This window comes from Echinococcus granulosus (assembly GCF_000524195.1).
Source record: "Echinococcus granulosus chromosome Unknown EG_S00181, whole genome shotgun sequence".
Classification (NCBI taxonomy): domain Eukaryota; kingdom Metazoa; phylum Platyhelminthes; class Cestoda; order Cyclophyllidea; family Taeniidae; genus Echinococcus; species Echinococcus granulosus.
Genome location: NW_020170561.1, coordinates 100,986 through 124,564, shown reverse-complemented (window position 1 = coordinate 124,564; position 23,579 = coordinate 100,986). Strand labels below are relative to the sequence as shown.

General features: G+C 43.9%; 7 protein-coding genes across 7 annotated transcripts in view; 3 read left to right on the top strand and 4 right to left on the bottom strand. All coding sequences in view use genetic code 11, as the record gives it.

Annotated features, from left to right (window-relative positions):
- Positions 1 to 799: 799 nt before the first annotated feature.
- Positions 800 to 2,063, top strand: EGR_09994 (hypothetical protein; the record flags this gene model as incomplete). The annotated part of the gene is made up of 2 exons (XM_024499243.1): positions 800 to 1,083; positions 1,961 to 2,063. The coding sequence occupies 2 exons, from the start codon at positions 800 to 802 to the stop codon at positions 2,061 to 2,063; spliced, it is 387 nt and encodes a 128-aa protein (XP_024346360.1).
- A 5,683-nt stretch (positions 2,064 to 7,746) lies between these two features.
- EGR_09993 (Glycerol kinase) lies at positions 7,747 to 10,089 on the bottom strand (the record flags this gene model as incomplete). The annotated part of the gene is made up of 6 exons (XM_024499242.1): positions 7,747 to 8,460; positions 8,529 to 8,850; positions 8,924 to 9,171; positions 9,248 to 9,415; positions 9,491 to 9,746; positions 10,046 to 10,089. The coding sequence occupies 6 exons, from the start codon at positions 10,087 to 10,089 to the stop codon at positions 7,747 to 7,749; spliced, it is 1,752 nt and encodes a 583-aa protein (XP_024346359.1).
- Positions 10,090 to 13,490: 3,401 nt separating this feature from the next.
- EGR_09992 (hypothetical protein) lies at positions 13,491 to 14,442 on the top strand (the record flags this gene model as incomplete). The annotated part of the gene is made up of 2 exons (XM_024499241.1): positions 13,491 to 13,661; positions 14,272 to 14,442. The coding sequence occupies 2 exons, from the start codon at positions 13,491 to 13,493 to the stop codon at positions 14,440 to 14,442; spliced, it is 342 nt and encodes a 113-aa protein (XP_024346358.1).
- Positions 14,443 to 14,610: 168 nt separating this feature from the next.
- EGR_09991 (hypothetical protein) lies at positions 14,611 to 17,805 on the bottom strand (the record flags this gene model as incomplete). The annotated part of the gene is made up of 5 exons (XM_024499240.1): positions 14,611 to 15,204; positions 15,354 to 15,668; positions 16,179 to 16,505; positions 17,007 to 17,234; positions 17,383 to 17,805. 5 exons carry the CDS (start codon positions 17,803 to 17,805, stop codon positions 14,611 to 14,613), a joined length of 1,887 nt encoding a protein of 628 aa, XP_024346357.1.
- A 1,197-nt stretch (positions 17,806 to 19,002) lies between these two features.
- On the bottom strand, positions 19,003 to 20,117 carry EGR_09990 (Protein archease; the record flags this gene model as incomplete). The annotated part of the gene is made up of 8 exons (XM_024499239.1): positions 19,003 to 19,129; positions 19,176 to 19,228; positions 19,311 to 19,393; positions 19,573 to 19,654; positions 19,694 to 19,736; positions 19,776 to 19,800; positions 19,840 to 19,902; positions 20,072 to 20,117. 8 exons carry the CDS (start codon positions 20,115 to 20,117, stop codon positions 19,003 to 19,005), a joined length of 522 nt encoding a protein of 173 aa, XP_024346356.1.
- A 204-nt stretch (positions 20,118 to 20,321) lies between these two features.
- Positions 20,322 to 22,830, top strand: EGR_09989 (DnaJ subfamily C member protein; the record flags this gene model as incomplete). Its single annotated transcript, XM_024499238.1, has 8 exons — positions 20,322 to 20,346; positions 20,380 to 20,509; positions 20,546 to 20,708; positions 20,777 to 21,016; positions 21,687 to 21,883; positions 21,936 to 22,312; positions 22,386 to 22,631; positions 22,682 to 22,830. The coding sequence occupies 8 exons, from the start codon at positions 20,322 to 20,324 to the stop codon at positions 22,828 to 22,830; spliced, it is 1,527 nt and encodes a 508-aa protein (XP_024346355.1).
- Positions 22,831 to 23,042: 212 nt separating this feature from the next.
- Positions 23,043 to 23,579, bottom strand: part of EGR_09988 (Arginyl-tRNA--protein transferase) — a gene marked incomplete at both ends in the record, with an annotated part of 1,247 nt that continues 710 nt past the window's right edge. The window contains one exon of the mRNA XM_024499237.1: positions 23,043 to 23,508. Within this exon, the coding sequence (XP_024346354.1) occupies positions 23,043 to 23,508 (466 nt within the window). The remainder of the gene's footprint in view (positions 23,509 to 23,579) is intronic.

The following is a 23,579-nucleotide window of genomic DNA, read 5'->3' as shown; positions in this document are numbered from 1 at the left end:
AAAACAAAATACTTAGGAGCTCATTTTTTATAGATACTGTAAAGATGAGTGTAAATTCGAGAACTTTCCATCACCGAGATGAGGCTGCCTCTATTCTAGTTCTCGGTAAAAATGTGGTCTTTCAGGACCTCGAATGCGCCTCTCATCCCTCCTTCGCCACAATTTTCCGAGCACTTGACTTTATTATTTTATTTTAAACTTCTGCCAAAGCTGCTTACTAAAAGCAATATTTTTAATGGTGAAGAGTGAGGGGTTACTGTAAAAAAACTGTAAGGGAGAGCCATGTGTTACCCCCAACTGGACTCCTCCAATTTCATTTCCTTTCAGCTCCGTCTCCCACAATTAACGATTACTTGGCGACAAAAAAAATTTAAAGCAAGGCAAGAAGATAAAAGGGAGTCAGAAGCATCAAATATCCTCCTTAAAATTATTTTTACGATGTCATTAGATACTTCTCAAATTGCTATTTAATGCTACCGCTACCATCAAAAGCCAACACTGCAATACGGCGGTGGCCAAATAATGGTCCACATCAGGCCTCAAGTACAAAAAAATAGGTGACAATAGGGCGGTAAAGAGGAATCATCCACCATAGCGCCGATTTCCATGATTCTAGATTGTTACCTGCTGTTATAAAACTCATTTGTCATTCATGATATGGCAAAGAATACGTGAAACGATTTACTGTTCCCAGTAACGAGCGTGTTGGGCTGGAATTTCCCACCCCACTTCGGTCATTCGAACTCGCTAGAGCGCTCTATTTTACCTTAAAGGTTAATTACTCCCCACCTTCCACGCGATGTCGCCATCATCGTACTGCCTCCTGCTTCTTTCCGCATTGCTGCTACTCTCCAGTTTCAGTGAGTACCCTAACGTAGAGGCACGTTATCTCGTCGTGCCAAAAAGAGTGTACTTCACCTCCCCATCGGCGTCAGCATCAGACCTCGGCGGCAGACATGGCGTCGAGAGCGGCAAGGCTACACAGGGGACGAGTGATCAGGAGGCTCTCTTCTATCCCGGTCCGCATCTCTCCCAGTACTTGAGCAAACGGGGGCCGGAGATCTTTATTCCCCTTATGGAAGTGTAGAGTTTGGTTGTTTGTGTGTGTGTGTGTGTGTGTGTGTGTACTAAATCGAAATAAATATTTATTTTTCGTTTAAACCAAATTGGTTTGCTTAAGTACGTTGTTTATTACACACTTGGCTCAAAACTCATTAATGTCAACTTGTGCTGCTTAATCATTCACCACTAGCTAAATAAAAACAAAATTTTGATCAAAGGAAAATGAACGGAATTTCTGGACTCATCTTTTTTGTCTCAATTTTAATTTATGCTTCAATTTGGCAGCTTTGAAGAAGTTACCGGCATCGTAGGAGTTCTTGTAGGTAGTTTTTCCAGCGACGCCCCAAACCCATCCATGTTAGAGACTCAAGCCGAGACGGTAGTGAGAGACCGACTTTTATATACCCCACTCAGCCCTTACGAAATTCTGAATCACAAGTATCTGAAAGAACCACCGTCATAAACATCCAGTGGGGCTAAGAGACCGTTCGCAAAGGTGGCATTTGCGTGGGGACTAGCCTCGGGTCGTCATGACATCGAAGTGCACACCATCAGTACCACAGTTTAAGGAGATCTTAAAGGACAGGTTGTATCATTTTAAGCCAGGTGCAATTTCTAAAAAAGGTCAATGTCAATTCAACAGCGAATCAATTAAGATTCTCCAGAGTTGCATAAGTCTGGAACAGGAGGCTTCTAGTGGGCTAGAGTGTGGCGTATTGCTAGCAAAGTAGGGATTCCTTCTTTTTTGGATATGTTCATCGCCAATGCAGTCATTCCTGAAGACCACGAAATACAAGAACAGTAGTTTAAGTGTCGTGGACCGCACTTCATGCTGTCGGAGTGAATAATAGCCTACAAAAAGGGTCTGGACAATTATCGCGCTCCATGCCGTGACAAGGGTCACTAATATCTTGGCGTGGATCCTTGAAGGAGATAGTGAGGAGGCACGACATGATCTAAAGGCTACTGGCGACCATCAGATGCATCTGATCCCATTCTAGCCTTCCCAGGTGGCTGAGAAGCATATTACAGTCAAATATGACCTATCCGGTTCTTACGCTTTCTATACTTGGAAAGTGATCGACCAGAAATGCATTTTGATTTCCTTTACTGTCTCCTTTAAAATAGGGCAAATCCACACTAATATAATGTAAAATGACGGAGGATTCTTGGCTTTTGCTTCTGCTGAAGACCTCCAGTTTTCGCAAGATTCACTCACACTTAATGGCGGATTTTTGACCAAAGTTATTGCTGGAAATAAGCATCCACGACGGCCAAGTCCACCCTGAAGGCCTTGTAAGCCAGGTGAGTAAGGATTCAAATTTGTCAAAAATGTAGGGAAGGACTGATGAGCTTTGCAGATGGATGGCATGACCAGGACACAAGACTATTCCGTTCCAGAAATACTTCCTTTGACGGCTTCTGCCGTGGCCACCTATCTCTGGGTAACTGGAGATTTTTGGCAACAACTGTATGACATCAAAGGTCGTGCATTGACGCCTTGCAGTGGATGCACTCCTCAGGCCAATTTTCAACGGTGGGTGCATCTCCTTCCGATGGCTTCATGGAGCCACTGTTCCATGCACTTTCTTCCCACCTTCCAACTCGAGTCTCACTTCATTTCTATTTAGCAATTCTATTTAGTTACGAGGAACGTGAAGGAGGTATAACTTCCTCAAGAGACTATATTAAGTAGTTTGGTCTTCTATTTCGAGTCAACGTGGATTCAATAATGCACCTGAGGCTCAAATTTTTTCAAAACCTTACATTATGCATGAATTTGAGTACAACTGTTTATTGGACGCAAAAAATGGCTGGCGAACTGTTAGCGCACCAGTTTCCACTTCTCTTACCCACTTTTAGGCTACGATTTATGAATGCGGACGTTTTGTCAAGCAAATGTCGAAGCATCAGTAGCTAACTGAAGTGAGAGCAATTTGTCCTTTTTTGGGCGAAAATACATCCGCGGTGTCGATGAAGGAGCATCTTTCATAAACTCACGTTTCCAGCTTCGTGCAGTGACATCTAACGATGTTTTCCTGCCCTCTCGCATAAAATTTTACCTCTTGGTTGTGCTTTTTAGACTACATTGAACTCAGATGCATCTCTAATGCGTTTCTAATAATAGTCAGAAAGAATTTATGTCTATTACCAGTTACCTTGCCCAATGAGTGCTCTTTTCTTTGCCCTATAATAAATAATCATACTTTTCTTCTTCAAGCAAAGATTTGCTACTTTTATCTACTCGAAATGCTTGAGCGAATGAGAGATTTACTTTTCGAGTAACCATTTTAGACTTCAGTGGAGATTTCGCAGGGTAAATCAGGCGATCCTTTTTGTTGTTCCGTATTCCAGCATCACCGCCTAATGCATGTAAAAGTCAACAATCCTTTTATCCGGCAAATGATGCCATTAATCTTCGCTTGCACGGCTTTTACATTCTCGGAAATTGGCATTTTGGGCAGGAACGTTATCGTGTACTCTTACATAGCGGCAAGATAGAAAGAGGGTGGAAGCAATAGGCATCATTGTTATCGAGTTAATAAAAATGCCATTTAATGGTCATTTTACGTCTGCGTTGTTTAGCTCAATTGCCTAAGAACTAATTCAGCAAGAATCTTGCAAATTTATCAGGGATCTACTTGAACAGGCTGCTGTTTGATGTAAATAAGTACGGAAAAGTGGTAAAGTAATACCACAAGGTAAGTCATTGAGCATCTTGTAAAATGGTGGTTGCATTCTCAGAAGATCATCTAAAATCAACGCGTACACTTACAAAGCGTTCAATCACAGTCAATCAAAATTACAAGTTACATCTCAAAACGTTAATTAATTTTTTTGGAGGAGAAAGGACGAATAGTGAGGGCAACATTATAAGCACTAGCTAATACGCGGTCCCATCGTTTTTTTGTTATTCTGTTCTAGATCTGCTTACTTCCACTAAGCTGTCAAGGGTAGAACTCCCACGAAGACTGCTGACTAGGTTCCTCAGTTAGACTCCGGCCGGTCTTGCGCGCAAGTGAATACAACATAAGTGAAGAGAAAATAGCCATTAAGTTCCCTTAAACTGCTTCATTCTTAAAGCTGTTTCAAAAACTAGTTATGGTTTCTGCGCTACACTCTTTTGTTGCGATCTCTTAATGCGTGGTACCTGGTATTTGGTTGATATATATGTACGCCAACTCCTTGATCTTGTTAATTTAGCCATTAACTCGGTTTTTACCGATGGCTTCTCATATCATGTGTATTAATAGTTCCTCAATCTTGGTGAATCCTAATAATAAATTTACTTTCAGACAGACATTCCTCATGGCATCTTCATAACTTTAAGTTGGGGGCTGTGATAAGGCAGCCTACTTTAATGAACAGACAATCCTGATTTCACTGAATAAATACTAGGTCAAACAGTCTTAGAAAGAAGCTATCTTCCACAATTGACTAAATTTGTACGGACTCATTACAAAGTAGCCGTAGAAACGGCATCAACTTTTATCAGATAAAACAAAGCCAGCCTGTGCATAATGAACAGTTATGAAAATAGAGTGCAGTCTCTGTTACTGCCTCTCAAATGATTTCACCATTTCTGATGCTGTTTAATAAAGTTCTCGAATCTTAATGATTTTATCCGACAAGAGAGCCTAACTATGGGGATCACCAGGGTCATTGCTTAGAAAAACTTTGTAATACTTATTGCAGTTATTTATTTAACCATACAGCGGTTCCAGTTACGTCCTCATTCACTTTAACAGTTTACTATTGAATAAACCTGAGTAGAATTTCTTATTCTGGGACAAAATTGTCATGCAGGAAAAGTGCAACTACCTTCTATTCGACACCAGAAATTTACTCTGTTCAGAACTGACAAACCTCGTTAGTCATCAAATTTACCAATCAATCCAGAAAGACATTCCTTATAGTGTCGTCATAGCTCCCACCTTAGGGGTTGTAGTAAGGCAGCCCACTTTTGTCATCAGAAGCGGTGGTTTGTATAAGATTAACGCTCCGATTTTAAAGCAGTAAAAAATAACGTTATCTGTTGTTCATAAGGCTTATCACTGCCTTTGGCGAGCCTTTATTTGCATCAAACACAACCACTTACAGGAATGGGGAGAAGTGGGCAGTAGAAGGCATGTCACCGAGACTCACTTCACACACTCTAGCACGAGGCGTGGGAGCCATGACAACCACACACCACAAGGTGTGCAATGGTTTCGAAGATGAACCACCGCGTTGGGTGTGAGTTTTGGCAGTGTTAATGCCATTACCTCTCTCGGACCTCTTACTCACCCACAAACACACCCATCGAAGACGCCCCTCAGTCTTTTTTGCACTTCTCAATCACACCAGTCTGCTCACGTTTACTATTTACTTGAGCTTTAGCAGTATCATCAGCAGCTCTAGTGCCTTTTTCCGGTACGTAGTCCGGATCAAATGGTTACCGAATTGTCATTCCTTTTTCCCCTCTGTCACACTTCTAGTAGTCACATGAGACGATGAAGAGAACCCCGATCAAATTATTTTCTTTCGACTGAAGCTGGAGAAGTTCAGCTTACACTAACGCATTTAACAATCCTAAAAATCTGGCTTGGCTCATGCAGATGCGCTGATGTGTAGCAGGCAAGTCAAAATTAAAGCCAAAATGCTAAAATATCATCCATTTTCTGTCGGAGTTGCTTTTGTGAAGGCGAGATTGGTCCTTCCAAGTGAAAAGGAATTTGGCTAAGCACCTGATGAATTGTTAATAAAAACTGAAAAAGTTGAATAATTTTTTGAACGTCACGGGACATCGGTTTGACATCTTGTCGCATGGTTGGTCAAGGAGAAATCGCACTTACTAATTAAGAATTTCTTCATTTATTGTCCATTTGATGCGTTAGTTAAGGTGGGATTGATGGAGCGCTGTTTTAAAGTTGCCATCCAAAGCCCAGGTATCACAGTTGCTGCGAGATCACATGATTTTTTGACGGTGAAAACTTCCTGCCAGGCCAGCAGATGAAAGACTGCTCAGTGAATTCATAAATTTACTTTTGCATTCATATTAATCCAAAAGGTTCCAAAAAAAAAACACGAGTTTACTGCAGACGAACCGAGGGAAACGGCGACAACTAACAACGTCGGTTAGAGAAGGGGTCCATCCCATTAGCATGGGGGCTGTCTTTATCTAAGGGCGTCGGAAGGGGTCCACATGGTCCAATATCACATTGAAAGAAAGACACTTAATAAACGTACTCAAGTTTATTGCTTCCATATTTTTGTGATAATCGTACATAGGATCTTTTCCTAAGTAGTGACTCTCACATGACCCAAATTGCCACATAAAGTTCAACTCGAAATTTGATTGGTTGGAGATACTCATCACACAACCGTGAGACGGTTTCGCAGACTCGTACCTCAATAATCCTCGTTCCAGCTAAAGGCCGAAGTTACATCAAGCATTGTAGCTCAACCTCTTGTAACCAATATAGCTTTTCCAGTTTTCCACGATTTGGCCTCGGACCTAAGAGTATGACAGGCCATTCCCTACGGTCAGTCCCTCATTGGAGTTACTTCCAGACTCACAAGCCTCGCAATACCTCCAAGGGATACTCATGCATTGAGGCAAGAAAGAAGTCATGTCAAAATCGCTCTTGACAACTCTAACCATGTTTGTATCGCTCAAAGGCTGTCATGTAGTCCTACTGAGGATCTTAGGAGGGGAGACTGCTGATTCTTGGGAGCGAACAGTCCTGTTATGCGGCATAACTCGAGGCACCAGGATATCGTCCACCACAATCGCCAATTAGGCTTCTGTCGATGAGAGCAGAGGGGATCCTTACACTTTCCACAAGTCGGTAATTACACGCACTTTAAGAAGGTGGTGCCGATCCCCATAAGAGGTAAAATAAAAAAGTGCATTTTTTCGTCTTTGGCACTTCAAAAAACACTGATTTCGGAAATGGGTGTTACAAATTTTGCTTGTCTCCACCCAAGGTGTCAATTGGGGAGCCCCTCTACCCTTCTTTACACCAACCTGCTAACACAGCGAAAATTCTTGCTCGCGTCAAATCGAGTCACATGATTGTGCAAAGTCCTTCTTCCAAATAACAGAGCCGACAGCCTTGCCACGTAGGTTAAGTCAATTGACGTCTTTCTGCCACGATTTCACATAGGCAAGTTAAATGGACAAAACTTCTACTTTTCTCCTGCTAGAAACTAACAGTGGTAGATTTTAAGCGCCACACGCGGAGTAGGATTGGGTGATGCGATGAAAATTAGGTGATTTCTTCTACTCCTTGTTCTTACCAATCCACCAAAGCGAATCCCACTACTTACAACGACAGTTACAAATAATAAACCTTCCAGGAGACGTATCTTAGGTGAAAAAGACATGAACACAACAGCAATACGGCAGGTAGAGGCTACTGCAAGGCAAAAGACACTGCGACGTATCAATCTATTAAGGAATGCGAATCAAGTACGTGTAAGGTTGTCTCAAACTAGCCGTACGACGAGCATCAAAATCTCAGATAGAAAAAAGTAGGTCTGATAACCCACAAAAGACGAAAGTAGGTGGGAGGGTAAAGAATAATAGTGGAGTAGATTAATTGCCATTTGAAAAATAACTGCCCTACAAAAATACAATAGCAAATAGCCACGGGGATGCGAGAGAGGGGTATCAATTCATTCATCTAATGCTGCTGCCGTTTAGTCCTCCGCACTATCACGATCGCCAGTTGCCTTATTAACATCGGACTGCCAGTTAAAGCTGCGTTTCACTGCATTATGGTAGCCTTTCATCCACAGATGGCGAGTCTTCGAACTGATTTTAGGTCGGAACGTATTCTCCTCTTCTTCGCCACCCTCGTGCTTGCGGATGGAGACAAGATCGGTGGGATCGATGCCCACCGCTATGGCTGCCGCCACCGCTGCACCCAGTGCAGTCATCACATCCGACTTGTTGGGTCGAATAATCGTTGAGCCGGTGATATCGGCGAGGCTTTGCATGAGTACCGAGCTCTTTGTCAGCCCGCCATCGACTGAAATGACCCTTGGAGGCCTGCGTTTTGTTCCGTCATTCATTTCACGGGCCGCTTCTAGGACCTCCTGTGTCTGGTACGCAGAGGCACGATAACCCGCGGCGATCAAATCGCCCCGTGTGCAGTTCTCGTCGAGACCAACGATGACACCGCGTGCATCTTCACGCCAGTAGGGACAGAAGAGGCCGGAGAATGCGGGCACAAGGTAGCACGCATCCATGGTCTTCAAATCGGCCAGTTGACCTGACTGTTTTCGCCGAATTGGACCGTGCTGCTCTAGTAAGGCCTTCTTTGCCAACTCGTCACCTATTGCGTGGTCCGTGTAGAGCTCTAATTTGCAGCGAAGCCAGTCCATTGTGGCTCCTGAGTAAGCTACTGCTCCCTGGAAAAAAGTGCCGAATTTTATACCCCGAAAATTGGCATAAATATGCAGGGTGAGTAGACGCATACCTCTAGAGCGTAATGAACCTTCGCCTTAGGGCCCATTTGGTAGGCAATGGTAGTGAGAAGGCCATAAGGCGAGAAAGAGGCCTTCTCACCAATGTCCCAGAGCAGGAAGGCACCTGTACCGTAAGTGACCTTCACGTGGGGTCTAGGGCTGTCTGGATCCGGATTTGGGTCCCAGGTCTGACCAACCAGAGCTGCCTGTTGATCACCAAGGATACCGCCCATGACAACCCCTCTGAGACGACAGTCGCGATCTCTGACGTGACCGTAGGCCTCAGCTGAGCTAATCACGGTAGGTAGGATGCGAGGATTAATGCCAATAAACCTACGATAAGAGAAAAAAGTTGTTGAGGAAGACTGCCGAAGGGATGAGGTAGCAAAATGAATCAACGACGCACTGGCACAACTCCGAGTCCCATTTGCACTTTCGGATGTTGAAGAGATTTGTGCGACTGGCGTTGGTGACATCAGTAAGATGCTTGCCCCCGGAAGCACCACCAGTCAGCTTGTAAATGAGCCAACAGTCGACGGTACCAACCTTTAGTCTCCCGTCTTCGTTGGCCTCCTTCACGGCTGGAATATTATCAAGCATCCATCGAATCTTTAAAGCTGAGAAGTAGCTGTGGATGGCCAGACCAGTCTTCTCCTACGTAAGAAGAAAAATGAGGTCAAAGGTTTCTTGATCTTTAAATTGTATGATGCCTAGAGATGACAGCAATTACCTGGAATGCATTTTTGTCCTTATGTGGTGTTTTGTTAATGAAGTGTTGAACGAGATCGGAAGTTCGAGAGTCTGACCATACAATAGCAGGACACAGGGGTTCACCGGTTTGACTATCCCAAGTAATGGATGTTTCACGCTGATTTGTAATACCAATGGCAGCAATATTCTGTAAAAATAAAAGCACTTATTTATTAGATTTGTATGCCTTATGTATTGTAACTGGTTTGGCTGTAAAACTAACCTTAATCGGAGCCTTGAGTGATTGTAGAATCTTAGCGACTTTATTCATACAAGTGAGGGTGCTTTGGTAGATCTCCGCTGCAGATTGTTGAACCCAGCCAGACTGAGGGTGCTCCCGACCAATCTCAATTTGGTGTTTGGCGACCACCTCGCCAGTGACCGCGGAGAAGACCACAAATCGGGAGCTACTGGTCCCCTGATCGATGACACCAATCATTTTTTCGTATTTTTTATCCGACATCCTCGTAAAAAGACGCCTTTTAAAAAGGTGGCAGACCAAAGTAAAAGAACATGGAAATTAGAATGAATACAGGAAGAATAAAATACTCAAAAGGGGTAAAAACCATAATGAGGGTAAATATAGCTCAATAGCAAGTTTAAAACAACTTATCACATCAATAGCAAGAGTTCTAAAAGAAGGCACAAGTCTAATTTTAGATAATACATATCTCAAACACCATCACAAGTAATCTTAAAGGCTGCGCCTGTACTTATTTGGAGTATCCAATTAGTCGAAAATGTTAAAAAAAGTTAAGCAATTGCCAGGATGCCAAACCAACTCACTAATATGCCACAACGGCGCATGAGCCACGCTGGCATTTTTATATACCTCATCAGATTACCTCTCGAGGTCACGATCAATCAACTCATGCGATACAACAAAAGTAGGTAGCAGCTATAAAAGGATCGCCTCTTCTAAAAATATAGCACATTTAAAAAAATTTTGCGGCGAGAGGACTAAAATTTGTTTATTTTGTTGACCTCGTCTGAAACCAAATCACCCAAGAATAACGTTGGGAATATATGGCATGCAGATCCCAGAAAAATGCCACAAAGAGCATTGCCTATTGAGTGGGACTCAAAAACTGCGTGCCTGCAGCAACAATATTGCCTTTGTTGAATATGGTTGCTTATAATGACGGATGAAGTGAATCAATTCCATGGCCATTATTGAAATGAGTGTGAAGAAATGAATTGAAGGCAAGTAGATTTTTGAAGTTGGACGTAAAGTGGCTTTTCAGTTGCGCATCGAAAAACCAAACTTGCTAAATTAAGTGCATTTTTAAGTCTGTAACAAAAGAGAACCATATATATATGTCAATTCCCGAGACTTTCCCAAAGAGGAAAGAAGCCACAATCCCCGGCCACAATATGTATTAGGCATACAGAAGTTATCAGGGCTACCGGCGTGACCCAAAACCCTTCTAATTGGCGCTATGCAATGACAGATTCAAGAGTGCCACCCCACCAAAACCGAGAGTTAGACAACCGACATATTACAATAAACTTTCTGCCACACTGCTATAACTTCCTACGAAAATAAGAAAGAATCAGAACGATGTGCAACCCTTGGTTTAAGCGTTTCAAATTAATTTTTTGTATTTTATTTTGCAACTCTAAGGTTGCAGTGCAATCGGTAATTTCCCTCAAGTTACTTTAACAGCGGGATAGTGAAATCTTAATAAAACTTTTTAATTTTATGACAACTAAATCGGCTCTAGAGAATGCAAAAGATACTAGCCTACTATCAGAGGGAAATACCAGACTCTTTTGCATGTTCCGACTTTTTTGTGATCGTAAATTGGAATCTGTAGTAAAGCGACTTCTGGTTTGGCTGTGGTGTCCTGAGTCTAAGCGAGAGCCAACAGCCATGCCGCCGAGTGGACGCACAATCTACGAATACTCAATTGCCCACGTGAACAAATGTAGGGTAAATCAGGCCATCAAAGTCTTGAGCGGTGAGGTTTCAAAAAGATGCAGGAGCAAGAGAATATGGCATTGCATATGTTCATATCCTAACACTGGTATTCGAACAGTGTTTTTATGATGCAGAATAAATGGAGCCACCTCAACTAAGATTACTACGCCAAGCAACCCCTCATTCAAGAATTTGATGCCAGGTGCAGTTAGGTTACTGTTTGTTTAACTCTCAGTTTTGGAAATGGACGACTTGGGGACTCCGCCACTGTGCCACTGCTGGACAGCCTGACCTCTGGGCCGTGCCTCTAGCTCCAAGCCCTTCCGTTGGCCAACAATACATATTCCGAACAAGTATTACCTATTCATTTGTTTTGGAAAATTCTTTGGGCGCATCACTAGCATTCTGAATTGATGTTATCTGTAGTCAAAGTTGACGTGATGGCTTAGGCATCTTAAACTTATGGCACAAGTTTTAGTCTTTTTATAGGTCTATATGATACAGTAATGTAACTGGAGTATATCTGTAATACGATAGTGGTTTATCCCTCGGTATTAATGAGGCGCCACTTTTGTACTTTGAATTAGCCTTCTTCTACCTCGCTGGGTGGGCTGGCCTTTTGGGCCATGCCAATAGCCCAGACACCTTCTCTGCACTAAATATATATTCTGCCCGAGTATTTTGTCTTCTTTCGTCTCCAGGGAGCCCCCGGACGCTACATGTCTGAACACTTTATGGAGGATACCATGAGAAGTGGACGAAAAGCCGACGAGACATCTTAGAATTATTTTAGTCATTCATGGATTAGATATTTTCACCAGCTAGAAGTTGCACTAAACACCAGCAAATGGATTGCATTTGCTGTAGATGAATAGAGTGACAAAGATTCAGAGAAGGGAAGGCAGTAAAACCGCGTTAGATCTTGATAATTACAACATGCTCAACTTATGCGTAATGGGCAGTGCAAAAAATGGGACTAGGTTTATAAAAGTTAGAACTTTAAAAACTGTGGGCAGTAAAAATTTTATTGGCAGAGATTTAAACCTCCTCCTGCTTCTGTCGGGCATTATGCATACCTAGGGTTGGCTTTTTGATCTTGATAGTCCGTGCTCCGATCTGCAGTATGGCCCATACTCGAAACCAATAAGAACCTGACTCTTTTGTGCCCTAAATCCAACCTCTGCTTGCTAGTGTTAGCATATTTTGACTTCAAAAATGATTAGAGGAACATAATTTCTCCGTAGTGAGACATCACTTGAAGGATTGTTCCAATCTCCTGTAATTTGTTGTCATATTTAACCAGCAAAATCTTCCATAGATACAAATCCCGAATAATTCCTGAAGAGGGTATGATTTGCATCTACATAGGAGCCGCCGAAACAGCAACGCATGGAAGGACATAGGGACACAACTTAATTAGAAGGCTTTGAAAACCAAACAGCTTGCACACTTGAAATAAATGCATTACTTCGATTATTTGTTCATCTCATCGCTTTGGCCTTGTAAGGACTCATATCCCCGCCGTCATACTCTGGCCATCTCTTCTGTATGTCGATAATAAATATTCTGCCTCAGTATTATGTCTTCTTCCGGCTATAGGGAGGTCTCCGGGCCCTACGGATGTTTCAAGGATGTTCCATTTGCAAAAGACTCACAGATATCAGATAAAAAATCAATTTTTTTCTGGCGTTGGTTAAAAAACTGCTTAATTTGTTACGGGACTGTATAATTACCGAATGACGATTTTCACATCACCTGCCCCTAGAGTAATGAGTAGTTGTCGTGCTTTATTCGGGAAGAAAATAGCATCACCAATATCCGGAATAATTTTAAAAAACTTATTTGTGGATGCACGTAATCAGGAGAATCTTCACCGAGGAATAACACTCCCTTATTACCCACGGCATTTATTCACTGCCTAAAATTGTTGAGGATGCCCATCAAACAAAAATCCACACATATTAACGAATAATATGACACAATCTTTTGTACGAAGTAATGGAGAGTTCCCCTGCTATAAGTGATTGTGGATATTAACGACAAATAGTTATTAAAATGTTTTAACAGGTCCGCGGTATTTCGAGTGTTGCCTCCTTGCTCAGTGATGCGGATTACGGACTCACTTTGCAAGCTGTATAAGCGCAGCTCTCATCGTCGCCATGACTTGGAATTTTTCAAATACAAATATTACAGAGACCCCATATTAAAAAACAAAGTGTCAGGCAAGGGGGAAAAGGAACCTCGTAATGTTTTCCTTATTATACTAATCACAAAACCTTAAGGAGCTGTTTGCGTTGAAGAAATGGCATTGGTGTTGGCCTGTCTGAAGTCCAATGATTTCGAGGAAAAACCCTGTTCCCAGGTCATTGATGCCTTTAATAAGTGCGTTGCTGCTGCGGAGTTGCGCCGGGAGCGAAATAAACAGGCACGACAATTGGGACACTTCAGTAACACATCGGATGATCCTGATGAGGTGAAGAAGCTTTCTTCCATTCAAATTAACCGAGTTCTCCGCAAGTTTCCGGAACCTTAAATTCCTGTATAGAAACAGTTAATGTATATACCTATTCCACTCGGGGAACTGCTAACCATTTCTGGTATACATTCACTTAGTACTACCTTTTTGGCGGTAGAAAATCACCTTCGACGATGTATACCAAACGCGTTGCTAACTATTCGAGCTTTTCCAATTTCCAGCACTCATTCACGATTTTCCTCCACTTATTCCTGTTTGGCCTAATGAGCTACAGGACCTGGATAACTCTTCTGCCTGCATCTGCTCCATCTCTGTTACTACGAACAAGAAGTAAAGCAACAACCACTGTAGCTCTATCACATTTTTCCCCAGCCAAGTTGTTTAAGACTGGCTTTCTGAACTACCGCCGTAGGCCTGAATCTCCTAGCTCCAAAGGCTGTCAAGCTTTCCCACATTTTTGTTTTCTCTTATATAATGTAACAGTGAGAATAATGCTTATTTTTATACGTCGTAGCCCTTCAAATTTTCAAAAATTTGACTGGTGTAAGTGGTTTTGCACCTGGAAGTCTGAAAGAGCGATTTTCCGGGATAATGATTTGGTGTGCAGATTCGCGAAACGGTCCTCCGTCGCAATTCAAGCAACCACACCTGCGGGTTTGTGCCACCACGCTCTACGCCCCACCCTAATACTGTCCGGTCGGAACAGCCGATGTCCTTAACCCTTCCGTGGTTCCACCCCTCGAATCGTCTCGAAACCATGCTTTCTTATCACAATTAACTGTTTTAGTACTGGCGTGCACGAGTTCGGCAAAACAACTCCCATCTCGCTGTCAACTTGTTATTGACAGCACTGGCAACCATTGGAGTCAGCAACTACTACAATTCATTCGCAAAGCACAGGTGCTACGTAGGGCGCTAAAGTGGGCAGATGGGGGGTTTGAAATAGTCACTGGTGAATAAGGATCCTAGGAAAGCCGAGATCATCTTCCTGACACTCAGGACTGAGAAAAGCAGAAAGTTGCTTTCTCCTCCCACTGCAATCGACACCGAGGGGTCTCATCGTCGTCACCTCCAGTCCTTCCTCGTCACTGCCCCTCACGAGACCCAAGTGTCGGAGCAATGCCAGCGCGGGACCCGCATCGAATTGGAGGTCAAAGGAGGGTCCGGAGCCACCGGTGAAGGCCTCCTCGGTGGTGATGCTACTTCCACCGCCACGACGAAGGCGGTGGAGGAATGAGACACGTGCCTCCGTCGAAGCAGGCAGGCTGATGTGGCTATGTGGTGAGAGGCGTTTAGCCACCCAGGATTCGGCGCGGATCTCAAGTTGGCTGCGTTTCAGTGGTGTTTTGCCTGATGGTTGAATGAGGTGGAGGAGGGATGAAAAGATGTACAGATCATTCAAGAGGGCCCGGAACTCACATTCAGAGGGTTGTAGAAGTAGTGCATAGACCAGGAGGGCCGACTTGAAGAGTTCGGCCTGGGCGAGACCGAGGAAGTGTGCCAGCGCGAATCTACCAGAGCTGGACTCGCAGACCAGTGACTGCGGAGGAAAAAATCCTCATTTTTATGCATACATTCTGCGAACGACGAAACTGAGTTGTGGATAAGTGGGAGATCGACAAATGCGTGAGGACCACGCCTTAGCCAAAAGAAACAGAGAAAGGTCTCATTCCTGCCATCGGAACTCACGAGTTTGCGCAGACGCTCACTCCACTCAGCACGGGCCTTCCAGTAGCGCAGAGCAACAAGAGCAGTAGTCCCGCCAGCAGTGGTGGCAGCACAGAGGCACCAGGCTAAGATGGCTTCGGAGGTAGCGGAGCCAATGCCGGTGAGGAGGAAGGCTAGAGGAGTGAGGAGACCAAGCCCTACCGCAGCCACTGCACCCGTCGCCACTACAAGACCGCGCGCACCCTGTGAGAGCCCCTCAAAGCGGTGCACTGGCAGTACGTCCACCACACCTTCGGCAAAAGCGTTGCCACTTGCAGCAGGTGAAACTGGGACGTGCTGAAGAAGAAAAAGAGTGGCAAGAGCATATCCAGAAGTGGGTTTAAAAGTGGCTGTCAAGTAGCAAGACTGAGCGTATCAAAGTCTCACTGGAAAGTAGATTATCTCAACTCACATCAGATATGTAAATAAATCAAGCAATTTTGAAGGATACTGACTTCAAAACCATCTTGAGAATGCGTTAAGCACACCCAGCATACCCCAAAACACAGAAATCTGTGGGTCTCTCGACTAAAACTCGCTCCAATGGATGCCACACGGTGATCAAACAATACATTTCTAACCACTTCCATTAGACTACTCCCATTTTACCTAGGATCCATGATGAGGAGAGAACGAGGTATCACAGGACTAGACTAATCTGTGAAGATCCGGTGGGAACGCGGACTCTAAACACATGGTCGAGTAAACTACAGTCTCTTAGCTAAAATACGCAGAGACCGACGTCTAATAAGGGGTGATGATCTAGAGATCATCTCGGATGAAAAGGATGAAGACTTGTGAGCGTACTTTGAGCATACGCAGGCAGAGAGCATTGTCACCTTTGAGATGGTAGGCGAGGAGAACGTGGTTGTAGCATAGATGGTCCGCTGGCACGAGTGACATCGCTTTCGGTCCTACCAAGTTAATCAGGCGCTCCACCCACCGTTTGAGAGAGGCGATGCGGTTGCCCTGGTGTTTGCTGCTGTCAGTGATGCTGCCATCCGTGACTGTAGAGGTAGTCGTCGCCTCCACGGGACGCCGCTTTAAAGAGCGGTCCAGAGGATACATGCAGGCGGGGTGAAGACCTCGAGTCCATACGCGAAGCACTTCGTAGTCGGCAGGGTCCACGTAGGTCTACAGATGTGAAGGTAATATTTAACGAATGCATCAAACCATTTGGCCTGGTTACGTAAAGAATAAACCGAAATTTGTCCGTGGCAGGAGCATGAAATAATCCGCTACCCTATTAGCACAGTGTTTTGTCCGCGAGGATAAAATCCAAGCTTAGTTCCTGATAGATGCCATAAGGAATGCTTATTCATTGTAAAGCTGTCAACAAAGAGTAGGCAGCCCAATTCTCCGACTGCTTACCCCTCGAATCTGAAGACTACTTAAGTACGGGATAAACATTGCTTCAAATATACTGCTTTCGAGTTTTCAAAAGTTCGGGGAGGGAAGTTCCAAAATCACTTTACCAGCGGATTAATAAAAAGACTGCTTCAGTGGTTGTCTGGAAGGATTCTTCAACTTTTAAAATCAGAATTTGGTAAGACTTTGAAAAAAGGTAAAATCAACGGAACTACTAGAAGAGTGTTTTGAGTGCGGTTAAGTCTTCGGGAAAATAAAAAGTTAAACCTTGACTTGCGACGTTCGAGATGGTCGAGGAAGACATGAAGATTGCAAAGCCTCCTGGGAGACCTCGGAAAAGCCGCCAGACGGTGCAATATCTTCCAATTTCCTTAGAAACCAGTACTCGCTGTCAAGCCGTTCCTTGCGGCTAAGCAAGGGGCTCCTCCCCTTCACAACAGCGTCTGTTGCTGACGGTGAAGAAACTTTGGCGTCCATTAGCGGTTGAAACAAAAGCTTTGTCCAATTGATGAAAAATGAAAGTACAGACTTCCACAATATGCTTAAATGCGTAATTTGCAGCGCCCATTAACACAGTCTGACTTTAAGGTAATTTAAAAACCAGATAAAAACAACCAAGGCAACTAAAAGCGCGAACTCGTACCATTGATTCCTCGCATGTAAGCCTGTACTGATCGGCAACTTTTTCATCAATAAACATCGCAACGTCTTCGAAGGACTCCTTAAACGAGGGCGAGACAACACTAACATCGGAACTTATTTCACGAAACAAAAACCGCTTAGAAAGTGGAACATAACGATTCCTAAATTGAACCTGTCGCACAAGAGCAAAGAAATACTTTAGTGGTGCTTGATGTAGAGTTGGTGGTATTCTCAGGGTCTTCCACTCACTAATGCAAACTTTTACGAACTTGGCAAGTGGCTTTACGGCATCAAATGTGACTTTGTTTCGTGTTATAATAATATATGGCACACGGCATGCAAAACGACCAACACTACTGTAAAGTCGCATAAGGAATAACTCAGACGGCTGTCGCACAGACGCTGAGCCAGTGACCTTAAGCATTTCAACTCGCCCGCACAACTAATTGATACCAAGAAACACACTTAAGTTTCGAAATAAAGAAGATCTATTAAATTGTTAATCAACTTTAAAAGACTATTTGAATTAAAAAACGGATCTACAATAAAAAATTAGAGCGAGTCTCTGGACTTAAAAAAGGTCTAAAATATACAGTTTTGCTGGAATGGATGGGCTACATTAATGTATGTAGTTATGTGACTCCTAGAGTTTGCCTTAGAGACGCGCATAGCCGTAGTAGCAGGGCAAGAGACGCATTACAGAAGCGCGGAGTTGTTAAGACTCCCAATATTGTCCGAAGTTTATGCCACCTAGCGAAAATACAAACCGTGGAGACTAAAGTGTCCCCGTAACCAAACGCAGGGGGTAAACGAACCACCAAAGTATTAGAATGCAACACAGTCGGTCCGCTCCGACTCGAGTGATAGCAGCTGTTTTCGTCTGCGCTTCCCGCCGCCCTCCCACTTGCGCACTAACACACCCTTTTGAGTGGAAGCGCTTGATATTTCAAGCATGTCATTAAAAGCAAAATTGCTGATGGAACAGTGCGTGAAAGTCTTGAGCATTACTACACTCGCATTGAATCTAGTGCTCTGTTACATCTACTAAATGACTGCACCAAACTTCCATCATGCAGATTCCCTAACCCTTCAGAAACGCTGGAGCACATGCACCTCAACTCCACCTTGACTACACGAGTGGCTCTAAACTCTCGCTGTCCCACCCACAAGTTAGTAGGATGGAGCTCCGCCCGGTGAAAGCAATGGTACATGCAATCCTCCTCCCCTATCCTCAAGGCCAACCTCCGTCCCACGTTGTGAGGGAAATAAATCCGGAATAATGATTCTCGATCGTTATGAAGATCCACTGCACTTCTAAACAATAGCTTAAGTGCATCCACAACGCAAAATAACAGGAAGAAAGTGACCATAACTACCCAGGCAAAGTAAACCTGGTGGCTGTGGGAGCGCGTGAGTTCAAACCCTATGCTGAAGACTGTTAGATTTACTAAGAAATCCTTACGAAAATGCTAGCATCCGAGAGCTTACATCAATCCCATGCACCCAGCTTCGGAGCAACTTAAGTGATAAAAGGAGAGAAACAAGAAAAGGGACCTAATGTCTCAAAATCAATAGATTTTTCTAGAAATAATCTTATTTAAAAAGTCAGGCGTCCTTGAATCTAGATATCAATTATGACGAAGACTTCGTGATGCCCTTCAGCGTCGTGGATCTGCATGTTGGAGTAGGTGATGGCTTTTACTTCAGTGCCCTGAGGATGCTTCTTCAAATTGAAAGGTTCGCCCCACCTACAATGGCGACCATTAAGCAGTTGGTGAACAAGTGTAGACTCACCCCACCGATTTTATGTGGAAGTTTTCCCTGTCGAATTCAGTTATTTTTATCACCTGAAGGGAACAGGAAGTAGGTAGTGAAACGGGAGAGTGAAGCACGGAAAGGCGATATTTCAAAAGTAGACAGGAATATCACCCTTGGGAAGAAGAACTCGTCAGCGGAGAAGGCGAAAAGCCATTCGTCGAGGAACTGGAACAAAAGGCTCTTCATATCGTTGCCTGAATAATTTGCAACATATGAAAAGTTGAGGATAACGCCTGAAATTGGTGATCGATAAGCGTGAAGGGCAAAGCTGCGACAGCCCCCTTTCAGTATGATACAGACGTATTAAAGCAGGTTCAATTTTTAAAAAAAACCAAGAGCAAATAGTCACTGTGGGCTGAACAAAGAAACTCACCACTTGCTTCGACTTTGAGTGACCGGGTCATATCAATGGAGTCATAATTTGTAGTCATATAACCAAACATAGCCATTGCAACCTAAATAATCACGTCCGAACAAAAAGCAGTGGGACCCACCTGTTCAAAAGCTTCCTTAGTATCCGCACCCCAAGCGTGGAGTCTAATTTTGGGATTAGCTTAAAACAAGTTTTATACTTACTGCACATCGGCTGTGTGATCCAAATCTAAAGAAACCACGTAAATACGATTTAACGCAAACCAACATTCAAACTTTTGCTCAGGTATTGGCGGAACGTCGCCTTCCACACTTTTTGCCATCTCACAAACTATAAAGTAAAGAATCGACCAGTGCAGAGGCCTTCACAAGATCATCGTAGTCATAAACAGCATTCTCCATCCAAAAGGCACAACATGAACTAAAAAGCTCAGCAAAAAAGTTGAATCTATAAAAAAATCAGATTTCATAAACTAAAGAATGGGTTCAGCGACCTCAACCAGCACAGTGAGACACTTCCCCAAAGTCCGCGCCGAAATTATGCATGCGTTTTGTGAAATAAAATTTAAAATTAAGTAGAACTAAGCTGCATGCAGACAAACCGTAAATTTAAAAATAAAGAAAAGAGACCCTTTTTAAAGCTGTTTATATGGTAAAGTAAGTATTAAACACATAAGACTACCAATCATCATACCAAAGATGCGCGTTTTATGAAATAGTGTCCACTTGAAATTAATTAACCGTAATCAAATGCGCTGTTTTTACGAAGTGTTGGGTTCGTGTCTTTTACCTCATGATTGTATATTAGGGGTTGAAAGGACAGCCGATCTCACAGAACTCAGGAAAGGCTATTATAAGGAATCTTTAAAGTGGCACCCAGATAAAAATCCGACTGAAGAAGCCACCTCCAAGTTCCAGGAAATTCAAGAAGCATATCGGTAATTGGGGTTTTGGCAAATAACACCACTTTACAGAGTGTTATCAGATGCCCAAGAGCGTGCCTGGTACGACCGGCATAGGGACCAAATTCTTCGGGGTGGACAAGGTGGTGTTGCCGGTGACTACAAAGAGGAACGATTAGATGTCTTCCAGTTCTTTTCACGTTCATGTTTCGAGGATTTTGATGATGGTCCTAAGGTTAGCTTTTCTCTTTAAAGCATCTTTCTCTTCTCCCGATGGCTCAATTTCTACTGGTATTCTCTTAGGGCTTTTACACAGTCTTCCGGCACGCCTTCGAAGAGATCGCTGCTGAAGAGCGAAGGGCCAGCGGTGAATACTCTACTTCCAGTAGTGAGGAATCAGCCTCGTTTCCCACCTTTGGCAAATCAGATAGCGATTACGATTCAGTGGTGCGATCTTTCTATACCTTCTGGGAGGGGTTTGCCACGCGCAAATCCTACTCCTGGGTTGAACGCTACGACACACGACGACTATCGTCGAGAATTGTAAGTCGCACAGAATTTCACTACCACTATTTCCTTATTTGATGTGGCCCATCGATAGCAAAGAGTGCGTCTTTATTACCTTCCAAAATTTGAGGTATCTCTGACGCCGTCGAATTTTCATTGTGCCTTATCATTAATGGATTCTCGATCGACATTTCCGTAGGAGATGAGCAGCCCCAATGCTGGAGCTTGAATTAGACGATGCAAAATACACCCCCAAGTATCAATTATAAGTGGGATGCGGGTTTAGTTATGAAGGATCTGTAGAACCGGTCGGAATCGGATAGCATTCCTGGAAATAGAAGTTTGGTCGATGGTGCGATTAGTTCCGGTAAAATCATAAATCTCAAAGTATTGGTTATGATTGAGGGACTAGTTTTAAGGGCTGTAGTGTCAAAAGACCTGACGAAAGTGGCCATTTAGGCGATGATATATGAGGCGGTCATTCGATCGCACCAGCAATCAAGTCTTGGGTTGCAACAGTTTCCACGACTAATAAATTAAAGTTTCTAAGCCTGATTTAATAGTCCTTGCCTGAATGAGTGGCGGTCATCCATGTAAATTTTATGGACTTCAGTGACCCCCTTTTTACTGGAGTAAACACTTGTTTACTAGAAACTATCAAGATATGTACCGATACCCTATCCATCTCTCGCTCTGTAAAATTTAGGAACGGCGAGCAGCAGAGACCGAGAATCGCAAAGCTCGTGAAGCAGCCAAGAAGGAGCGCAATGAGGAGGTTCGCCAACTCGTCGCCTATGTGCGTCGTCGGGATAAACGACTAGAGGCGCAACGGGAGCGCCTCGCAGCAGCCGCCAAACATGCTCATGTACGCAATCAGGAGCAGGCGAACAAAACAAGACAAAAGTAAGCCAACGTCCTTATTCTTCTTCCCCTCACTTGTTTGCGCCCTTTGTAGGAATGCCGCAGACTTAGAGAGAGCCTGGGCTCACGAAATGGCCACCGGAGGACTGGCCGCTCAATGGGCAGACGAGTTTGAAGCGGAGCTGGCCCGGATTGAGGCCGAAATAGAGGGAAAAAATGGGAGAAAATCTGGTGTTCTTACAACTGATGGTACAGATTCCTCGAACGGAGACACAAACGAGGAAGAGGAAGACGATGATAATGAAATGTATTGCATTGCCTGTGATAAGAGTTTCGCCAGCCTGGCGGCGAAGCGGAACCACGAAGCCTCAAAGAAGCATAAGAAACAGGTGGAGTTACTTCGAGAGGTGCTGCTCGAGGAGGAACGACTGGCGGCAGTGGAAGCAGGCAGTGAGATAGAGGAACAAATCGGTAAAGTACTTTTCTTCATTGCGAAGAAAATTTCTAAATTTGTATTTAACCCTCTCATTTTTCATCCCTCTAGATAAAGAATTTTCAGAAAGTGAAGCGGGAATCCGTCCCGTGGATGCGGTAAAATTGACGAAACGCGCGAAGCGGAGCCTGATACGACAACAACGCGCGAATGAGAAGGCAGAAAAAGAAGTAGTTCTTCCCGAAGCACCCAAGAATGAAGGTAACGACAAGAATGAAGTCGTCAAAGAAGCCACAGAGACTGACCTTCCAAACAAACCTAACAGGAAGGATAAAACAAAGGCTCCACCGCCACCTCGTAAGTAGCACTAATCTCCCTTTAGCTCTTCACCTTTTTTAAAATTTTAGTTCCAAACAATCCACCAAATGTCTGTTTGATTTGCATGGAGGAGTTTCCCTCGAGAAACAAACTCTTCAATCACATAGAGATGATGGGCCATGCGGCAATAAGAGCCGCGCCACAGACTGTGTCAAGAAGGAGCAAAAGGAAAAGATGACACCACCGTTTCTATTGCCCTCTCCCTCCGCTTGCCTTATCTCACTAAATTTCATTCAATATGCACTGAAACCTACCACTGTACTTCAACATAGTACTTTTTTTTATTCAAACTGTATCATACCTCATCTTGCAAATAACAATGATGACGATAATATACGTTTAATGCGAAATAGGAAACGAAGGAAGTTGCTCTACGAAATGAGATGATGTTCAATGGGAGTAGTCGATGCGCATAGTGCCAGTAGAACAAACCAAGTTAATCCAATCCTGCAACAGGCGGAAGCCATGTTTGGTGAGCAGTCGCATGGCAGCAGCGGCGGTTGTAATGATGACGTTGCCTTCGACGGTGAATTGGGATGGTGGAAGAAGCGATGCCAAGGGGGTAGAGAAAGGAAAGAGAATAACTGCCTTGCCGACATCCACGCTTGACGCCTTCTCCACATCCCCAGCTGCGAATCGGGCGTACTTGCTTCGATCTAGCAGGCGCCGGCACTTCTCCAGCGCAACCCATGCATACGTCTCGGGACAGGCGAGGTAGGAGGGGAAATACTGGGCTTTGTAACGCATTTTGGCGCAGGAGTGAATGTAGTAGCCCATGTAGTACTGAGTGAAGTCGGTGTACGCCGGAACAGCCGACCCATAAGTGCGGTGCAGTTGGCGAACAAAAGCAATTTCTCTACAATAAAGGTCGAATCAAGTAGGTAGGGATTTTTCACCGGAAAGAGTGACAAGGGTCAGTGTAAACAT